At 27.2% G+C, this 23,941-nt stretch overlaps 1 protein-coding gene across 1 annotated transcript in view; it reads left to right on the top strand.

Annotated features, from left to right (window-relative positions):
* LOC114132267 (glutamate receptor 1-like) overlaps window positions 1-23,941 on the top strand; it is a 170,400-nt gene that overhangs the window by 23,490 nt on the left and 122,969 nt on the right. The window contains exon 2 of the mRNA XM_050198138.1: window positions 10,663-10,815. Coding sequence (XP_050054095.1) covers window positions 10,663-10,815 — 153 coding nt within the window. The remainder of the gene's footprint in view (window positions 1-10,662; window positions 10,816-23,941) is intronic.

Raw genomic sequence — 23,941 nt, 5'->3', positions numbered from 1 at the left:
ACCCACCAAGCTCCAACTGTTATTCAGTTACAGTACATTTTAAGTGCGAGATTTTTTTTCTTCGGTCGTCGACTAAGGGAGAACGACATTGAACGAATTTCCACGACAGTGTCATCATTTATTGTATACAAACAATGTTATTATATCATCAATTATATCTGATTCACTTAACATATTATACAATATTTACACACCCATTTTTACTTTATTAATTCATTATTTTAAATCTTAATTTTTAGAACTTTTAATATACTCAAATACCATACTTTCGAATCCTTTTAGCTACTTAACGAGTATCCTGTGATTATTTAACTTCTGTTTTTCAAATAAGAACTCCGCTTTTTTATTGTAAGTTATTTAGTGGGTATTTATGATTATATAATACATAATTCTAAATGCAAACGAATAAATTTTCAGTTAATAATTAAATAAAATATTTATATCTAGAATAATATTTCTTAAAAAATATATCTAATATAGAATACAGTATTAATTTTTTTATTTGCCAACTTTTACAAATTATTAAAATATCGATAGATTTATATTAGTTACTAAAATGTTTAAATCATCCTAATCCTCATATTATGGTCCTAAAATTACTCAAGGATAAAAAAAACTCAAAAACTAATTGTTCAAATTTTGATTCCGATACGTCAAAATGTTAATTCTTTTTAAAAATTCCAAAAATCAGATTTTGAATAACTTTATTATTAAAGAAAGAATTGAGTGAGCATGCTTAGTATATCATATGAATTACATAAGTTCAAACTTTACAGTATATATATATATATTCGACTATAACAAAAACACTACACTTAAGCTTTTTCAATCGTGTTCTTACAGACTTATGAAACTAGGTACACACACTTTATTTTTTTTCACGGATTCGTGGTTTTGTTTGTCACTCGCTTATTTTTATATTTGTTCTACTACTGCTACTTTATTATTACTAGTCGCTGACAACGCCTTCTATTAAATGGGTAGTGAAAGGATGGACTCGCCCCCAAGCCTTCCTTCAACTATATAGTATGAAAATTTGTGGATTTTACAAAACTATTACGAAACTAACCAACTATTTTGCACCCTCCATTACGAATTTTCAACAGTTGAAAACAACCCTTTGTACTTTCTATATAGCACACTTTACACTAACGAAGCTCGATGACGGAATAAACAGTCAATAATATAATAATATTATAAGTCCGCGAAACTCATCGTCATAGGTATACAGACTGCGATTTTATAATATTTAAACATAGGACGCGGAGCAATGGACGCCACCGCCGACGGAGCGTATTTAATTAACAAGCAAGTCGTAGCGACAATGTTCGTCACCACCCGCCGACGACTGAATTCTTTTGACTGTCATTCAACCTTTCCTCCTCCTAAACTTTAACATTACATGTATACAATAATAATAATAATCACATACGTGAATATCATATATAATGATTTAGGGACAAGATATATGCTTGCATATTATTATATACCTACATAATATAAACTCATAAGTACGTCGAATACCGACTGACTACGGGGTCGCGCCGGGTTGAACACCCGTCACGCCAGCAACTAGACCCAGACACATATTTCTGTTCATCCCCCGGTAGCTTGTCTGATGCGTGTGTGCGTGTTACATTCTACTTTCCCTATTTCTATAGTTTCAATAGGAGTCGACAACAATAGTCTTATCATCATTATTATTATTTTCATTATTGTAATCATTATTATTATTATTATTGTGTATGACGACGACACGGCGCAGTGCATTTCACATTGTAATGGTATACCTACCAGTTGAGATGAATAAATATTATACTTATATTATATACGAGTACATTGCACTGAAATCTCGGCAATAAGGTTCTTGAACAAGCTCTTCACCTAGTCTCGCCCAAGCGTGGATGACAAAAGAGACAAAAAAATAGTTTTGACGATCGGTTCTCTCACCAGCGAAATTATAGATATATCATACATAATATTTTTACACACAACATTTTTACTTACCAGACTACAGTACTAATTTCCCGATGATTCTCTAATTATTATTACAGTAATGAAACTAATGAAATCCAATTCTGTTTTTATATCTTATGTTATACAATATCATAATCATTTTTATATTTATAGTTAAATGTATTAATTAATTTAATTTACGATAAATTATAATCGATATATTACTAAGCTTATATTCTAAGACTATTGATATTATTCTATGGTTATTAACTTATTATGTTGTCGAAACCGATTGGAGCTGTTTAATAAATAAATGAAATTAAACGTATAATACAGCTACGATGATACAATACATGAGCGTACTGTATCCGTACATGCGTATCATACATAAGAAAGTATTGTTGCATGGGGTTTACATCATAGAGATTAAAGAATATTCCGTGAACAAACATAATTTAATTTAATATTACCGTGATTTTAATTGATTTTATTTTTTTCTACTTGAATGTATGAAAAACGAGTAATTTTTACGTTTATTGATTACCTCAATTCTTGATTACCACAATTCGATAAAACGAATTGATAAAACAACATTGATTTTTGATCTATATAATCATGAATGTATATCAGTCCAACAAAATGTATATTAATGCGTATGTAGAGTGTATCTCGTGATAAAACTTAAAATACACAAATATACGCATTATGCTTTGTTATCAAATCGATTGTAAACTTGGGTAAACAGAACAAAATAAATTCTACATTTTCGTGGTATGTCGTGTAAACCCTAATGTCATGTTCCAGACATTTCCATTAATTTATAAAAATGAGCGTGAAGAAACGTTCAATATAATTTACATGAATTCATTATTTTCTGTTATGTTGTTATGTGTTTTATGTGTAAACGAAAATCAATAAAAAAAAATAATATTACTCTTGGATTTTTATAATATAAAGAACTCTGTGCGTTTTACCCCGGGCAAATATTTTATAGATGCCTCGCGGCCACAACCACGATTCTCTTAAAAGTAATCTACAGTTTTAGTGTAGTGTACCTATCTTTCGTAGCTCCCTCCTAAGAACTATGGAAAATCTCTTTAGTAAAAATAGATGTTTCGGTCCTGTGAAGGTTTTCATAATAAGATAAAAATATCGGGGTCACAGCCGTGATCTTTATTTGCCTGATGAATACGATAACAGTAAAATATATAGTACCTAATAATAGCATGAATATTACTATACAGTAATTTTAAACTTCAAGGAACTTATTTTTGTCTCTATTTTGATAAAATAATGCATTAGTTTTCAAGAAATTATTTGATGGTTATAAAAGATGACGCAAACAAAAATGTATTAATATTATGCGATTATTGTACTTGTTATGTGTAATTATTTACTTTTATATTAAATTTTTGTTTATCCATACGCATGAATAATGTTATTTTAAATATGTTTTGATAAATTAAATATTTTTTTATTAACTCAAAAAAAATGGGTTGACCTCAAACCCTTACCTCTTCATCTCTCTAGAATTTGTTTAAATTTTTGTTTGAGGTTTTTTTTGTTTCAGAATTAAAATATTCAAATTGATATAAATCTCCCGAATGTTTATCTAAGCTGAACTATAGTACAACTAATGGAATAGATTAAATTTTAAAACATTTCATTCAAATAGTTATCAAGTTTAAACCGTTTTACGAAAAAAATTAGCTATAATCAATAGTTCCTATTACAATTATATTATATCATAATTAAAAAAAATAAATAAATAAATAAAATAATTGTTTAAAATATTTGTTACATTAAGAAATAGCTACTAGGTATGTTTTGAACTTGAAAAAAAAATGCTAATAATAATCCATCATCGAGGAAGTATAGATGAGGTAGAACACATAATAAAAGTATATACAAAAACGAAGTTAAGTGAAACATCAAAAATAATATTTTTAAAGCCTATTTTCAAGTTTTCAGTTAATAAAAATTAGCTATATATATATTATATTTTTTTTAACTGTTTATATACGTGTACTAAATTTTTTCTAATTATACGCAAATAGGATATAGAATGATTATAGAGTAGTTTGAAATTAAATAAAAATGCATTCTATATAAATATAAATTTTTTTTATAATAATTTAATAAGCACCTACTATACATATTGAATATTTTATAAAAACCTTTCATAAACTAAGTTTCATTAATTTTAATTTGTAACTGATATTATATGCGTATATTATAACGAATAGTTTTCAAAGAAAATGTAGTATTTCATAAATATGCAAAAATAATAATATATGAACCAAATTTGAATTACAATATGAATAAAATATAAATATTTATATTTTTTTTATAAATTTATTTAAAAACTTAAATTGAATAAGTCAGAATATAATTATACCTTCCAAATCCAGAAAAAAAATGTATGGACGATTTAATTCAAACACTGTTTATAGCTAACAAAAAAATATATATATTTATATATATTTTTCAAGTATCGTATACAGTTTTACAGTTTCATATTGGGCATAAAAAATATTTTTTTTTATAATTAGTCAAATAAGAAATACATCTAAAATTGTAATGTTATATAATATTTGAATAAAAGTAATATTTATTATCTAAAATATTTATTTGAATACTTGAAAAATGCTTATTCAACACCAAAATAATTATCTATTAATTTAAATATGAATGGATTATTTTTACTAAAATACTAAATAGTAAACACTCTACAAACATTTCCAATATTTCTCATATTTTATCATACAAAACAATTGTATACTTTACTTTTTAATTGATTATAAAATATTTCATAAATGTTTTAGATTAATTTACTAAAAATATACAGTTTGATTTTTAATTCTAAACTAAAATTGAAAACTATCATTAAATAACAATCAACTGAAATTATATAATAATAATATTTTTACAAAAAAAAAACCATATATAGAATAATATTAATAATCAATTGATCAAAAACAATTTGCTTTATGTTATACCATCATATTTTCAATAAAACAAACAAATAGAATTTCTTTACTTTTGATAGCATAAATATCTACACATATTATAGCTGACATTACATTTGTTCCAATCTTTCACATCTTCCGCACATTCAATTAATTTAATTATTTTTGTTTCTGGTAACTCAACCGAACCCAAATTGAATTTTAATCCACGTGATTTAGTTGTGTATATTATTAAATGTACATGATTGTTGTTCGTCAGTCGACGTATTGGTGGGTGACCCGGCTGATGTACTGAAGCATTTAGTGATAAAAACGAACCGTCAAGTCAATCCGGGCTACTGATGTCAGATAGATGGATAGGTAGATAAAAAGAGAGTGCGGGAGTGGGATCACGGATTGATAAAGAGAAAGACAGACGCACACTTACACACACAAACATGTGATGGTATCAGTAAGGGGTAAGAAAGAAACGAGCTAAAATCCGGGGCAATCAATTTGTTTTACATCAGAAAACCTGGCCGATCGGAAAACAAAAACTCACAGTTGTGAAGAGATGGACGGGGAGGGTTGACCGAGTAAGGGTTAGGATAACACATGATAGTAGGGTGGAAAAAAGAACGCGAGTTTAAGTGAAGCGGGCAATACAAGAGTGGAAGAGAGATATATGGGATAAGTGAGAGCAGAGGGTGAAACACAGACGGTGGGCGTGGTTTGGACGCGTACCAAACACGTTAGATAGATGATAGGGACTCGGAGCTTTTGTGCCGGCAGTTTATATACACTCCTTCGCAATACAGTTTATATAATACTACGTACTGCTATTACTATTACTACTATTATTAGAAATACACAGAAAATAGTGTATATAATGTAGGTATATGTGTGCGAGTCTATATGAGGGTGTGCCATCACTATATACCTACTATATGCGACTCCGTCACTTTCTGCACGTGAACGTTCACCTCTACTTTCCACCCGTTAAATCTGGCCTTTCCGTTAGGCATGAACCCGATCACCGGACACGGTCTTTGGCAACAAATTTAGTACAGCGCTCCTTTTTTCTGACGACGGAAGGCTATACAGAGTTCGATACATACCACCCCACCATCCTCTCAATCTCTCTCCTTCGCTGTATATAAATATATATAAATTACATGTTTCAACCCCTACCCCAATCCATTCCCTCGTCGCCAACCGAAAGCCAATCTCTCGGTGGCGGCCCGACAACAATTTATCAGAGCCTCCTTTTATTTCGTACTGACAAATGCTTTTTTGTTTATCGCCGGAACGGTAACTCGTAATAGTTATTTATATAGATATTATATGTTTTATTTTTTTTCCTGACTGAAAAAAAAAAAGTCTATATAAAGGGTGTATGAGAAGAGGTCGAAACGATAGCAGAGGGAGATGATTTTATCCGGCGCTATTTGTTTTACATAACATAATGATAGATGACCGAACATAATACACATATATCAAAATCCTGTATCTTATATGGCCAGACAATTTGACTTTACACAAACATTGTTCAAAAACAGTATGTCCCACGAGAAAATATGAATCAAACCTTCACGTGTGCATAAAATAATGCGGAAGAAACATAAACGACTTTTAAATAAGATCGCGCAGTCGAGATTCTTTAACTCATTTTTTTTCGCTCTTAATTGGAAATCTGCGCGTTGAAAAAAAATATAAAAAGAACAATGATGTTTATAATTTATAAACATTTAAAATCAACATTAAATATTTGCACAGCCATAATGTTTTGGGCTCTTTAATCTGTACAAACAATTTTATAAGTAGGATCCTCAAAGAATAAATTCATTTCGGAATGTTTTACTAAGAAAAACAGTAATAAGCTGTATATTATGTAATTGTCATAATTTTAATTAAATCATATAATAACAAAGTATTATAAATTATAACATAAACATCTTTAAATATATTATTATTCAGAATAAGATCTCTACTTGCATTGTAGACAAACACTCGACGAATGATCACATTCGAAGAACAAATTGTCGTTGAATTTACCAAGCTTGGCATAATTTTAACTAAGTTTTTATATTTAGTTGGAACAATATAATTTTCAAGATTTTCAACTTTTATAATGCCAATTTATTTTGCTAACATAAGAGACAACCACAAATCGTATTACTTTTAAAAACTCGAGTATCTACCAACCGGCTACTGTGCTTAAATATGATGAAACCGAATTACAAATAATCCTCAAGGATTATTCATTATTTTTGATTATTTTTTACATTAATCATAAACATTGTTATGATGGTATCTACGGATTTTTAAAAGTTAACTATATTATGATTTATACTTATTACATTTATTGTTCATAACTGCTATAGAAAATATGTATAAATATAGTAATTATTTGAGAATTAATCGTGGATTAAAACATTTTAATACTCCAATACGTAAATTCGAGGGACAACAAAAACAGAGTTTAGTATACAAAATAGCGTACACATTTCAAAATATGTTGAGCATTATATTATTAAACAAATAGTTTTTCACTGGATACGTTTTACATAACGTTTAATGCACCGTAAAGATGTTGCTTTTTTATCGTGAGTATTTCGATTTTTCGTACCATACTAAAATCTCCTTTGGAATGTGTGAATATAACTGTTCACGCCATTACGTCAGTTATTTAAAACGTATTTCAAATGCATATCATGTAAGCAAATATGATATAGATTGAAGTTTTTAAACATAATATTCATATAATGTAAATTTTAAAATATATGTAATATGTATGTAGATGACACTTGTGTGTTTCAATTATTACTATACTCAACACCTAGTATATTATTTGCTTTGATAAAATCAAAAAAAAAAAAAAATTATAATATAATGTCATATATAAATGACCATACGATATTATTGTATTTATTTGTTATTTAAATGTATTATTTACATTTATTTATGAACCTTTTTATATTAAAAATGTATGATATTTATGTGTATTACATTTATTTAAAGAACATTACATAAAAAATTAATAGTATTCTTTAATACTTATTAAAATTAATGAATAAGTGATACTCACAAATAATATTAAATAATTTAGACACGATGGTAACAGTTGAAGCTTTTATGACCAGGGAAAAAAATTCTACTCGTTAAAAGTTCATATTTTACATTATTTTAGCTAAAGCATATTATAAGTTATATGTAACTTAAATCAATAAATTTCCAAAATCGTCGGATTATTTACATAAAAAAAAGATAGATTTAAGACTTGGTAAAGTAAATGGTATGGTATTTATTATTAAAAAAATGTTTAATTTAATCATTGGATTGAAATATATATTTTATAATATGTGTATAAATTATAATTATTATTTGAACAGAACTTGTAGAGAAATTTAGTCATAACACATAACAGGTACATCATTTTAAATAACATTCAAAAAATTATTTTTTTTCGGATAATATTATTTATTTTGGGTAAAAACATTTTATAATATCTAAGTGAGTAAAATAAGCTATTTACTTAAATATTTATTCGATGGTGAAATATACTTTAATACATATTATAATTACGTTTTATATAATCTAAACATCATATGACATTTTATAATATTTTGTATAATCCTATATAATAAAATGTCTATAATTATATATTATAGACTAATCGCTCTGTAAGATATAAATAAGTTATTTATATATTGTTCTTAAATATTTTTAATTACGAATACTAAACTTAAGATTCAAAGGGTGATGATCCTTTTGTGCCTGGAAGTCAATGTAGGCCGACAGAAAGTTGTTAAGCGAAACGAGCAGCGATCAGAGCTCCCTAATATATTTTTATAAAATAAAAATAATTCAATATTTATTATACCTCCAAGTAAAATTTTATTTGTATTGTTCTAAAACAAAAACTGACATTGAATTTTAGAGTAAAATTGTATAACCTAACCAGAACAAACTTAGTGAACAAAAGCTGATTTTGAGCACTTAAATTATTATCAGTTTATTATACATATATAAGAATGATCGATAGTTATACGCCAACTTGGATTTAAAGGATAAACGAATAAAACGCTGTATAACAAAATCGGAAAATGTACAAAATTATTAAAGGTGTAGTACAATGTATTTTAATTAGTTGGGCTTCTCTTTCAAATCGAAACAAAGGCGCGCTTTCTATTTAATTAGACACGTAGCAATCGTAATGGATTTGTAAGACGTGTTAATTTGTTTAATAGCAACCATATACATCTATACTTATTGGATTACCTCTTACAATTATTAAATAATTTTAAAATCTTAAAGTATAGATGTATTTACTTTAATTTTTAAATCTAGATTCTACGAGTATAACCGTACCTAATATATGAGCTGTTTTAACTATTTATATTTTGTATGTACTATTTATAGTTTAAAAAAAAAAAGTAAAATTGTTATTTTCGATATAAATCCGAAAATTATAGTTACAAAGAGAAAATATAATCTTAGATATGCATTACCTATTAATTGATATTAATTTGCACAACAATGCCTACACAATAATTGTTACAGTATACATTTATAAATATATATCATAAGGATTTTGATATTGGGTTTTGCGTCTATTTATATTTGTAAAAAACAATGTAAACTTATTTTTTTCCATTGAAATATTTAAAAAATCTTAATGCCTTAAACAAATAATGTACAGAAAAATATACAAACGATAAATCATTCTAACAATATTTTATATTTTATTCTCTTAAAATTTAATAGAGAATTAATACTCTTCACCAAAATTCAATATTATAAGAATAAAAGTACATGGTACATACTGTTTGATAGAATTACCTGTCGCTATTATTTTGTAAATGTAAATTATTTAATTTATTTAGACTGTTCGTTTCCAAATATATATTATAATAATATCATCAAATAAAATAATTATTTATATTTTATTATAGAATTGTAATAATTGTATAATTGAAAATTAAAAAGATTTTCATTGCGTAAAATAATTTGAATTATTGAAATAGAAATATAAGTTATTAGAACGGTTTTATAAAAACACAACAATTTCTTCAATATAATATTATTATCGGATTTAATCTCCTTGAACATTTAAGCCGCTTGGCAACAACGGTCGGTTAAATATGATGATTGGTTTTCGTTCGAGACACAAAAGACTTATCATATTTTTCTGGAGTCTATTTCATAAAACTTAATGATTGGTCAGTATACTACGGTAATATAAATATACAAGAACAGTAACCAATGAAGTGACCTAAACTGAATGGTTCAAATATTTGTCTAGTATACAATACACGAATAACGGGTGGTGGTTGGTGGGTAAAATAAAAACTTACGACCATTCTAATAATACTTTTCTAGACGATTTAATGTGAATCTGTTCTTCGAACGAAGTTCTACGTATAACATGGAAAATAGGAAGGGAAAGGGCCTTAGTGGGATCAGCTGAACAAAATGTGCACTGGACTAAAAGAGAATGGGTTTTTGTATTTGAGAGAAAGAGATAGTTATTTGGAGTGCAAAACTAAGGACAAATTTTCAGTGACCCAAAGGACATACGGAATCGGGTTAGTTGATAAAGGGAGAACTTTTTCCGTACACGGTGAAGTCGTAAATAAATCCTATAGCACGATACGTCTGATAACCATTATAGCGCGTTGCGAATGTATTTTCTTCGGATTAATTAATAAAGAATACAGTGAATACATTATTAATGTTGTAATTATATTTTCCACAGGAGCAATTTTTGAACAAGGATCTGATGAAGTGCAAACTGCATTCAAATTAGCAGTGTTCAAACACAACCAAAATAATACTGAAAGACGATTTGAACTACAAGCTTATGTGGATGTCATTAAAACAGCAGACGCTTTTAAATTATCCAAACTAAGTGAGTCTTTTTTTTTTTTAATCAAATGATAATTTTAATAAATTCACATCGATAAATAATTAGCTTAAACAGATCACTAAAATATTTTGTTTTGAACGAACAATATCATTATATTTATATCGTTGGTATGCACTTTAATATATGCAATTTATAACTGTTTTTATACTAAATATTTCAACCCTATAATTAATTTTTTTTTTTTTGTTATTTCGTATATCTATCACTTTAGTCATTATACTATACTATTATCAAGACTTTTAACTAAAACAATTATTGTCTTTATAATTAAAAAGAATTATAGTAGAGTTGGGTATATTACTAGAATGGTATGCTTATTTATAAAAAAAAAAAAACAATAATAAATAAATTTACAAAATTTATCCATATAATGGATAAATATATTATGGATTAAAACAGAAGTAAAACTTAAAACCTACATTCGCTTACAAAATTTATTTATTGTATATTTGTATTCAAAATTGTTATTAAAATAATGTCATTTCAATTAAATTGTGATTTTCAGATAATAATATATACGCCTTCTAAAACTAATTTACTATTAAAAACAGTTCAAATTTGATAGATATAATACAGAAGTGGCATCATGAAGAAGCAATAGTTTTTGGTCCCGATTATAATAAATTTAAAATCAATGTCGGAAATTCCAAATCCTAATCGGATATTGGCTGTATAATAAGTATTAGAATATATTATCAAAAATCATTTTTCCAAAAATTAATAGACAAATCTAACTTAATATAGAATTCTGTACTTACGGTATTTCCTAATAATTGTTTATTGTTAAATAGTAACTGAATATAAAAATAAAGATATTATTTTGATAAGTATTTTGCCTTTTAATGTGACTTATTCAATATTAATACATATTGGAATTATTGCTATAGTATATATTTACATAGATAATACACTATCCTAGTGTAAATGATTGTTATTGAAATTTGCATTGACAGAAATTAAATTCAAATTAATCTTCAATTGAAGTGAACTATTACTTTGTTTCCACTAAAGCTTGATTGTTAAGTTGACTTCTTTTAATTTATCAATTTTCATATGAAAATATTTTTTTTAAAGAAAAAATTATCAACTTGGACTCGTAACCTGCGTATTACTAACCGTTGCTTATTCATTGCTTAAGGCAAAATAATGTACAGAATCTTTTCCCTACCCTTTGGAATAATAGGTACCAAAAAAAAGTATTATCAATTCTAAAGTTATTGTATTGCATAGTATTCTATTCCAGCTGTACCATTCATATAATTTTAATTTATAAGTATTCTTGTTTATTTCACTATTATATATTTATCAATCAACATTTTTAATTTTGCAAATCAGTAAAAATATATCTTTGTTTTTCATTTTAAAAAATTTCGTTGATTTCATCAATTCATGTTCCAAATTGTTTGATCTAAGAATTTTTATAGCATTACTTATAAATTATACGATTAGTAAAATAAAATTTAAATTTATTATTTTATTTATTTGTTGATATTTATTATTTTATATGCTAATTTGAAATATCTTCCGTTTTTATTAACTAATATTTTGGTGACCTAATAATATTCTTTTATGATATAACCAGATAATGGAAATTTTTTATTCCATAAACATTTTTTTTTTCACGCCAATATTTGTGAGTATACGACATTCTTTTCCATCTAGCACTACATCGCTGCGAAAAACATACAATCTGATCATTGTTTTTTTTTAAATTAGCTATTTAAACTAAACAGTGAATTGATCAACTTATTTAATAGATTATTTTCTAGGTAATAGGCTTGATTGAATTTTGTTTATAAACTATAATAATTGTCGAGTTCTCAGAAAATTATGTTGTGTATAGTTTTCACTCTTTTAACCACATCATTCTAGTGGTGAATTAGTAAATAATCCATACAAAACATAATCTACAGTCACTAAGTCACTAACAAATATTTAGTATTTGATGTACAATATTATCTAGTTTTTAACACTTTATATCGAATTCAATATTTATCTAAAATCATAATTTGGTTTTACTATTATATTACATTTTTACTTGTATTTGTGCAATGAATTAAATTTTGTATTACCTACAACTATCGATTTCTTGTACATACGCTACTCACCCCAACGTTTTACGTTACGTTAGATTAAACAACGTTAAATTGTATTCAATTCGGCAATCCTCTTTAGATTTTCGTTAGAACTGCAGTATTAATGTAATACTATAAGCATGCTAATGGCACGTACCGTTTTGTTTACTCAATTTAAAAACAATGTGTGTTGTAAATATATTTTGAAAGTTTGTCATAAACCAATTGTTTAGTTTGACTATATAGTAAACATTTTATCAAATATTATTGCCTAAAAAGTATTTAATATATTATCACGCGTAATTCTAAAATTATAAAAAATATATCAACTGCATAAACCCATATTCAGTCGTATATCAAATAATAACTAATAAAATCTATGTATAATAGTTAGGTTACAATTTATATGCACGTTATAGAATATAAAATATAAATACAAATATTTATAAATAGGGCTGTGATTTTGATGCAAAAGCATTTTTATTTCTGGTGTTTTGAAATGTTGCTCTGTAAGTATAAAATGTGTTCTAGGTGATATTGATTATTTTAAAGTAATCTTGTTTTTGTAATTTTTTGCGATTTTTGACAAAATTAACCTTAAATGCATTTTAAAGGCTTGTTTGATGATTTTAGTGAATTTTCTTAATTTTTAGAACATTGTTCACAATTTAATTAATAAAATGAACGAAAATTGTTGCGATAAACAAGAGACTTTCTGCAAACTACGGATGGTACGAATAATAAATTATATAACAGTTGTCATCGAACAATTTTATGATAGCTAGTTCTTTACAAGTATTACTGAATTTAGTAACCAATCAGTACATCCAAACCGAACAAGTAACAAATACTATAGTAACAATACTATAAAAATAAAAAATAATATATATTTTTTTTTTCAATTTTTAAACCATAATAAATATAATTTAAATGCATTGTTATAGAGTATTTGAGTATTTTTTGAGTTTTTAAGTCATTTTTGCATTTTTTTAAGGGAATTTTTTAAGATTTTTTATGGCATTAAAATCCCAGCACAAGTTATAAATAATATATTATTATTTAAATATATATTGTGAATAAATACGTTTATATAATAATCTATAATTATTTTATTTATTAAATTAATAAATAATAACAAATGAATAAAACAACGGTTGTGTAGCATTCTCGTAAAATCAATACAAACTGACTGACAAATGATATTATGTACTCGTATATTCTGTTGTCATAATTAACGTTGAATTTATATGAAACAAATAATGTTAAATTTTAACCAATAGTCATTGAAAATAAATTATTAGAATTTTATAAAAATCTCTAACTGTATTCAAATTAAAAAAAAAAAGAAACCTTACATCGAATTATATTTCCGTAGTGACAAAAGAGCGATATTATATGCAAGTCCCTGCTATGCATTTTAAATAAAAAATAATATTATGATGAAATGTCAATTAAAACATGAATATTGTATAATATAAAATATTTAATAATACATTAAAGTGATTAATTATGCGTTTCAATAAGACAAATGAAACGAATACCTGTGCAGTGTGCACTGTATACTGTATAGTGTATGTGCATAATATGAATAGCTTCGTTTGTGTATTTTTTTTTCAAATTGTATTTAATCATAAAAATATTGAACTCCAATGCTAAAATGTAACATTACATAATTTTATTTGCTATCGATTGATCACTGTCAGACACACTGCCAATGACTACTAGTCCTAATAGAATAATAATAATAAAAAAAAAAATGCAGGGTAAAACAAATCCATTAAACATAACTTTATTGTTCTTCTAAACATTAATGTACCTATATTGCCTATTCAATACGCCCTGCTACACATTATATATTATTTTTTAAAAATTGGACAAGGTACAAAAGTGACCAAGTTTTGGCTACTCGTTTCACTTCATTTACTTCAGTACACGAAAGTAGTGTACTACTTCGTATTAAAAGACATTTGAAAGCAATAATAAATCATTGGTTGCATAACAGTAGTGGTTTACCAGTACTTTAATATAGTAGGGCATTTAAAACATTTTTATGTTGCTCGTACAAATAAAATATGATTAGACTTTCAATATTTAACTAATACAGTAACGAATACTAACGATGAAAAACAGTTAGTAGAGACTTTATTGAACGATTGAAATTTTTTTATTCCAATTATGTATGCAAGAAAATGATCGTTTTTACAAAATTATAAATGTATAATATTTAATTATTTGTTAGTTATTCTTAAAGTTTATTTTTTTTCTTCAATTATTAAAAAAAAAACAGATTAAAGTATAGCTATTCAAAAACATTTTTTTTACAGTATCCTCTATATTTATGCACTTTACAATAATACTATATAGTTATCAGGCAGAATAGTATAATTAATCAACACTATATTTCAATAAATGATCTATATAGTACTATGTATAACCCATATAAGTATTGTTAAACTAATAGACATAATTAAAATACACAAAAATACTTAATAGATCTAGAAAATTGTTTTACTTGAAAATTTTAACGGATTTATTTTAAACCAATTATTACAATATATACTTATTGCATAAATATAATAAATCATACATTTTAGTTTGAGGTGTATGAAATAATGGGTATAACTAAAAGAAACCTACTCATAACATAGGTGACTATTGTAAATTTTATCTTTACGGTACATACATCGTATAAATCTCGAAAAACTAGCCGCATAGTTCATCGAACCGGAGCTAATATGAAGACATATTCAAGATTTTTTACAGAAACCTTGCGGTACTGCATAATACTACAATAGTATATAAATTGTATTATTAGATATGTCTATGTAATATAATATGATGGGACATACTATACATTTGAAAACAATGAGTGAAAATATTTTGATTAAAAATTGTTGTAAATCAGACAGTGGCGGGCAGATGCGTTGAAAACAAATGGAAAATATCACAGCTACCCGCTCACCAAGAGCTTACCTTATACAATGAATAATGATATAATGCTTGTCAAAACTTACTATAAGGTTACTGGAGTACAGAAAAACATGAGTTTATACCCTAATATAGAAATAATAGACGGAATTTCAAAGTTGTCAGCGAAATCCGATGAAGTTTCAAACTCGCGCGCTTCATCTGTGATTTACACGACTAATCATATTTATTACAGTATTCAGGATAAAAGGGTAACAACAATTGTTTCAGTCAGCTAAGTTTATAAAAATGCATATAAAATGGTCTAGTGGCGAAATTTGGATCGCACAATGTACTTATATACATATATATATATCTGTTTTTTTTTAAAAAAAAATCCAATAATATGTTAATTTAGCCCACTTTTTAAATTGGTTAGCCTCAAAAATGGATAGATTCCAGACAGGGTTTGTGCGAATTGTGCCTTGCATAAATATATATGTATTAAAAAAAAAACCAAAATGACACCGCTGGTAGAAAGCCAATACGTTAATTTTAGACTATAATGTATCGTTTTAGAATACGATTTTGTATTTTTTTCAGTTCGAAACAATATTAGTTGCAACCTGCACAAACCAATAATCAACGCTTTCAATCACCTATACAACAATACGAATTATAAGCGAATTTATTTTAAACAATAAAAATAAAAACTACCAATTATTAAGAAATATATTTAAAAAATATATCGCCAAAGGAGTTTGAATTTTTACATTGCCTCTATAAACTATACCATTATTATAAAAAGTCACACAGCCTTACAATTATGTCATTTCATTCAAACCATTCAATTAAGCAAGTATTTTTCATCATCATATTTTTACCAAAACTGAGAGTTTGGTTAAAGTTTCAATATTTCAAAGTACGAATTGTTTTAATATATCTTAACAAATCGTAATTAAGATTTAGATTTTTAGATTTTATTGATTTTGTGTATATTATATTTGTTTTCTATTTGATGACACCTTTATAAGAATTAAAAATACTCATATTTTCAATTTTAAGGGTGGTTTCTGGTTGGAAAACAAAACTGATGGGTACAATTTTCAGTATTTTCATATAATCGAAAAATAAAAAAATAAGAATTTTACCTCAAAATATTGAAAATCTAAGTAAAAATAATCGCAAAACTAAGAGGCATAACATTCTGTTGGACGATTTTATGGTAAACAATTTGGAGAGACTTAAATTTATCGCTTCAAGCTTCTACGTTTGTTTTATTTACTACAATACACGGTGAAATTTAAAAAATATTTAGATTAATTTAAGCTATCTATATAAATATTAACATAAATAGTTAAATATTCTTAAAAATAAATAAGATGACAGACCGTTCGAATATAATCAGTTTTTGTATGCAATAAATATTCATCACTGAATTCAAATTTAGTTATACATTAATTACAGAGACTCAGTTAATGACGAGGTACTCCATGCTTAGTTTTGTTTTATTATTTCATTCTGAAGAAAACAATTTTTACCAATGACATTATTACATTTTTGGTATATATTTTTTTTCTAGAACTAAGAGAAAATCAATATGCCTAGAACATTTATTTAACTTGATCTGTCTCTGAACACAAGAATCTGTCGACACAATTTGGTTGGTGTTTAACGAGCAGAGTTATACTAGTATATATATAAATAAATTTCACAAAAGCAGAAATCTACCATACATATTATAAATCAAGCTACGACTATAGGCGTGGTTGACAGTTTCTTCAAGGAGACGTATCATAATATATATATATATGCGTGTTATACTTATATATAAATATCCTAATCACTGCAGGGCTCTATTGAAACTATTTGAAACCAACATAATTCGAATTTGGTCTAGTGTTTTCCAACGTGACGGTCAGTGACGTCTTATAATTGTAGTTATTCTGTTATTATTATCATAATTAATATAGTAACAGTTTTTAGTTTCAAAGTAACAGATTGTGATTACGGAAATAATATTTATAAGTTCTAAGATTTCACCCAAAATATTAGCACGACGTTATATTCATACTTTGATAATAAATAATGAATACATTATTATGCTAATCTCTATATCTACAGTATGAAGTTGATGTCATGATGGTATGATGATATTTTTGTTTTAAAAATATATTATTGCAAATAGTTGAAAATGTACTTACCTAGTATGGATACTTCAAATATATTTATATTTAACTATTTTTATACATATCATTTTAATAAAAAGTACCTATAATTTTATATTTATATAAGTAATCACATATATTATATTTAGGCACAGGTTATTATTTATTATATCAAAGTATCATTTAAAAATAGAATCATTGCAAATGATTGATATTATATGATATTGTTTGAAGTCAAAATAACGATGTATCATATGGAATTCAGTAATGATGAATAAAATATTATATCAGCAATATGATTGACATTTGCGGCTTATTTGATACAACCGCGAGAATAAAATATATTTTATATAACATGATGACCAATATTTATATTTTAAATTTTTTAACACTCCGCCAATAATGGCTGAACTTCTGTAGTAAAAATTCGATAGTTTGATAGAACTTTTTTCGGAGTTGTCAAACATCCGTTACAAAACATGAGCGTTACAGCGGTTCGGATGTTTTGAATTGTTTTAGTCTGGGTTTACCTGTAGGTATATCTTCGCTGCTTAGAACAGAACGTATTAATTCTAGTTAGCATGCGATTCCAGTAACCTTAGTAATGGTATACGCTTACAGTAATGGGCAATTGCATCGTAGCCGATTATCATATCAGGGCATACTATAATAATTGGTCTATTTATAATAGGGTGATTACGTTAATTATTATGAATACATGTAAGTATAGAAAGTTGTATCTAATAGATGTCATCGCCGTGTCAGTCAACGATTAAATAAAACAATTAAATAATTGAAATTGTGATTTAGACTACTTTATTTACAAAACCATCTCATTAATGTAACGCATTATATATTTTTTTTTTATCTTCTGCAGACTTATCCGTGAATAACAAACACTAGAGTAAATACACTTTAAGGAAAAACAAATTCTAGTGTTTCTTTCGTGGTAGTGATACGTATAATATTTTATTCCTATTAAGTATTTATAAATATAATAAATATTTAAACCGACGAGACGGATTACCAATCAACATCCTAACGTTCGTCGACCTTGGATACTCGTTAAGACTGAAAGTGTGCTCAAATTATATAAACGTAATCGCATGATATTTTATGCTACACGCAAGTATAGGCACTCGTCGGACGTACTAAGTAAAAATTAACGTTTTTCATTTCGAAAATTAATAGATCGTTAATATTATTATATCAATTTCATTTCGAGTAAACGAACATTTAAAGTTTACGCTACGTGTGTTTTCGATTAACGGAGTCATTTTAATCGGTTTTAAATTCACTTTGGAGTGTTTAGTGAAGTGCACACTGCACATAATATACTATATTATATTACAAATTAAATATACATACACATTATACGTTTAAGGACCATTACAGCATATTCGATTAATCTACAAACCACGGCGGTTTAAATATCAAGTATTATACAATAATTATGTGCTTTTATAAATTTGGTACAATTTGTTCGTATAAATTACTACGAATTCGTCGTACTAATCCGCCGTCGGCGGTGCTAAAGCATAATAATATTATGTTTTATCATATTTTTTTTTCGTTAAGTAATAAACCAGATACCTAGGTACTATTATAATCAAATGACTATCGTCTTACCTTATCGTTCCCGTTGCATAACCTCGTGGTTCGGCAATATCATAGTTGTTTGCGTATTAATAATTTTTAGACTTTGAAAATAAAATTCATATCGAGACGAATAAGTAAACAAGGCAACTTTGACCGCAGTGGCGCAGTCATCAGGCATGCGTCATATTATTATTGTTATACACCAGACCATGGTTGGGGTTTACGCCGAATAACGCGTAGCGGGTGAGCCAAAGCACGCATAATATTATAAAACGTCCCATCATCCGACTGGCGGTGCCAACTACCAAAATTTAGTGTTATCAACCGCTTTACCCCCTACCCCTCTCGCTGTTGGATCTATCGACATCGTCAGCTGATATTATATTATATAATATTGCATAGTAAATCACTGGTGCCGAGAAATCGTCCACGACTGTTCCCAACGGACATTCACGAATTTCGTGTCATAACCTTCGGGCCCCCTTGTCTTTTAAATAATATATCATATTTTTATTTAACAGACATAATATAATATTTGTATACACTCGTTGCAATAATAAAATATATTACATAGCGGTAGCCGTCATCACAGCTATCCCACGAATACAATATATTATTATATACGCGATTACTTCTGGTAAAACAATATCAATACGTTGGCGCAATTTGAGTGTGGCATGATTATTGTATTATAATAATTCTATAGATCTTATACCAATATTATACTATACGTCATATTACACTTTCCAATAGTTTTGAAAAAATTAGTCTTTTAAAACGAGCTATATAGAATTTTATTCTGCATATTTTTGAATTTCTATGACCCGAAATATGTGTGTATTCAATAATATTTGTTGCATGAAAATCATGGCCCCAATTATTATAATATCATATTAATGTAATACGAAAACGAAGGTGGTGAATACAATTTTAAATCAGAATGGTTTTGATGTATTATTTTATTATTTCTTATTGAAAACATTTCACAGCATAATGAATTTTTCATGTCACCTATTTATAATATTTTATTAAAAATTGTTATTTTGATGAGATAAATGTGGAAATGGGGTCATCGACTTACCACCCTCGTAATGAAAATGCAAATTAAAATTTTTTTCTTCCTCAGTCAAGAAGTGATAATAATAATGAAACAAAAAAAAAATAATAATAAATATGACAATATTATAAAAATTATCATACAGCTTATAACCTAATGGCTTTTATTTTCTTTATATAGTATAAGCGAAACCCATATTTCAGTATATTATTTTATTTTAAATTAGTAATGGCTCAAGACTATATTAAATAAGACAAATCTAATAATTGGTTTAGAACTTGGTTTAACATATAATGTAAGTCTTATTATTTTTGACACATCTCACCTGACTGTTATAAAAACAAATAACTGAACAATTTAAAAAAAAATATGTGGTAAACATAAATAATTTAATTTTAAAAACTATGTACATAATACATATAATATGATAGAAAAATAACAAAATATAACACATACCTAGACATCTTTGTTTTGATTAGTTTGTAAAAAACAAATAATAAATAATATTTTACATATTACAGCGATTTATACAATTATTTAACGTTGTGTTCACAATTTATTATTATTATTATTAAAGAAAAACCATTCATACGTCATATGAGTCTGAGAAATAGTATAGTTTATTTCGAGTCGGTAGCACAACATTCTTAACTTACGACTGCACACAATATGTACGACGCAACCGTCGACCGACGATTTGCTCTTCTTCAAGGGTGTTCGCGGGCCAGCAGCTGTTGACAAGTAATCGAGAGAGATTGTAATCTAAGTAGATTGCCGTTTGTGAATTAAACCGAATTAAGTTTTCCGCGGTTTAAACCACTCACCACTGTACTAAAGTTCTAAGCATAAACAAAATTACGGTTTCGCATCACACGCCGGCGAGCGTTGTTTTTTCAACACTCCAAACCGAGAAACGCTATCGCGGTTTTCAACTTTATTTCCACGCACGGCGTTTCCCTACTGCATTTCGGTTCAAATTAAACAGCTTGGAATTCGTTCACCTAAGTACGTGAATTAACATATATATATATAAATGTCTATTTACCGTCTGGATCGATAATGACACAACGATTGCTACGATCGATGTGTAACTAACATGCGTGTTTGTCGTCATGAATTAACATCGTCATACACTCTTATAAAAATCAGTATTGCCAACACGGATATTTCTAATCCATTGCACGCGTTCGTATATCGGAAAAGTTGTTCACAGGATCATATATTTTATTCTGGAGTTTATGAATTACACTATACTGACCGAACACGTACATTTAATATTAATATAAAAAAAAAAACCCCTTTTCTCGATTCATTCAGAAAAAAACACGGTTACTCAACCACAATTTATTTATTTATTTAAGGGTTATGAATAAAAAGAAAAACGTTTTTGATGGACTCTACCGTATATATTATAACATGAAACAAAGATGATATTATTACGGCACTTATCATTATGGGACTGTACGCGCAAAGGATTTTGTTTCACGATGCTTTTTGAATCGTTTACTGAAACAGTAAACGATTCGAGTGAGTAAAAAGCGAAAAAAAAAAATAAAAACCAAAACTCAAAACTCAAAAGAAAAATGAATCGTAATGACTGCCACCGTCGCTTTATTTTAATTTTAATAAATAGAAGGTGTTTCGCAGCGCATATTAATGATTCATATTTTTGCGACGGACGTTAATGAAGGCCTGAGCTGCTAGAGGCGTTAACGTCCCGTCCCATCATGGCTCGTTAAACGGGTACTTGGTCCAATTAATAATAATAATATATTTGGTTTGGTTAGGTCGGAGAGTGATGTGGAGGGCGGGAGTAGATCGTTATACAAGCGTAAACGAAGAACACGAGACCATTGATATTTTACACGAATACACATGGCCAGCAGGAGGGGGACGATTGAATGACGCTGATCCATTTGGTAACTGGAAACGGTTCTTGTTTGTCCAAAAGACAAGACTAATGCGGTTTCGTTGGCTTTGAAACCGGAGCCCCCGATGGAAATACCCCAAGGGGCCATAGCCTTCACAGTGATAACTTAACTCATCTTATTTTCGTTATTACGAGCCCTGGTCACGACGTCAAAATATTAATTTTATTGGGATTCGTGTGAGATACAATAATAATTGTACGAGCTTTAAAACGAATAAAAAATATGGAACCATAAATTCAAAACAATAATAATATATTCGACATTACAAATAAATATTTACCCATTTTTATGGTAACATTTTTATATCGTATCCTATAATGAAATTATAATGTGTCACTCGATCGGATCGGATGTTGTTTGATAAGATCGTTAAGTTTTTTACACTCTGACTGCCCTTTTCTGAATTTTGAACACACGTGTCATAATATAATATTCATACTGTACCTATACCATATAAATTTACTTTTTATCTCGTGTGTTTAGATATATGTTTTGTTATATTTTGTTTATGTCTACATAAACAAGCCTATGATGAGGCAACCATATTATATGTAATTAAAGGAACATAATTATACGATAAATACGAACCAGCGTTGTTTCACGTACAATGTTTACATAAAACCAAAAATGGTGTAATACATTATAAACTCCGCGATTAAATCCTAGTGTAATATTGCACGTGCCTTATTAACAAATTATATTAATAATAATTAGGTATGCATGCATATACACTACACCACGATTTGTTTTGTTTAAACAGTCGGCGTCCATAGAAATAAAGCCCAATTTATGTGTATTCTATTAATTTTATGTACGCGTTTTTAATTTATTTTTAACAAAAAAAAAATAGTCATTTTATAGTTAATACTACGATTATATGCATACCTACGTGTATTTAGTACCTACTTGAAATGTTTCAAATATTATAAAACGTAAAATAATATTATTGTTTCATATATTATAATCTTAATGAGTTAAAATAAAATTGTAATGTCACACATTATTATTATTTTTTTTTTTTGTATTATATATATATTGTACGATTCTAGTATATTATAAAATTCCTTATGAAACTATATTTCGAAGTAAATTTTAGATTCTGAGCGGAGCGAGGAATGTATTGGTTTTACAATGATGTTTATTTCTTTTTTATTCTGTAAACTCTTTTTCTCCCCCCTAAACTTGCTCAAAAGTACAAGTGTAGCATATTTTCTGAAAGGTCATGTTCTTGAGCTGGTACTTTAAACAGGTCATTTTTCGATTTTCGAAATGATACTCGAAATAAAAGCGGTTAAAGGAGAAAAAATGTACAACTACACGATTATGTAATATAAAATAATTACGGCCATGTTTATCACCATAGAAACGAAT

This window comes from Aphis gossypii, chromosome 1 (genome assembly GCF_020184175.1).
Source record: "Aphis gossypii isolate Hap1 chromosome 1, ASM2018417v2, whole genome shotgun sequence".
Lineage (NCBI taxonomy): Eukaryota > Metazoa > Arthropoda > Insecta > Hemiptera > Aphididae > Aphis > Aphis gossypii.
The sequence above is the reverse complement of the archived record's forward strand: the minus strand, read 5'-3'. Positions and strand labels throughout refer to the sequence as shown.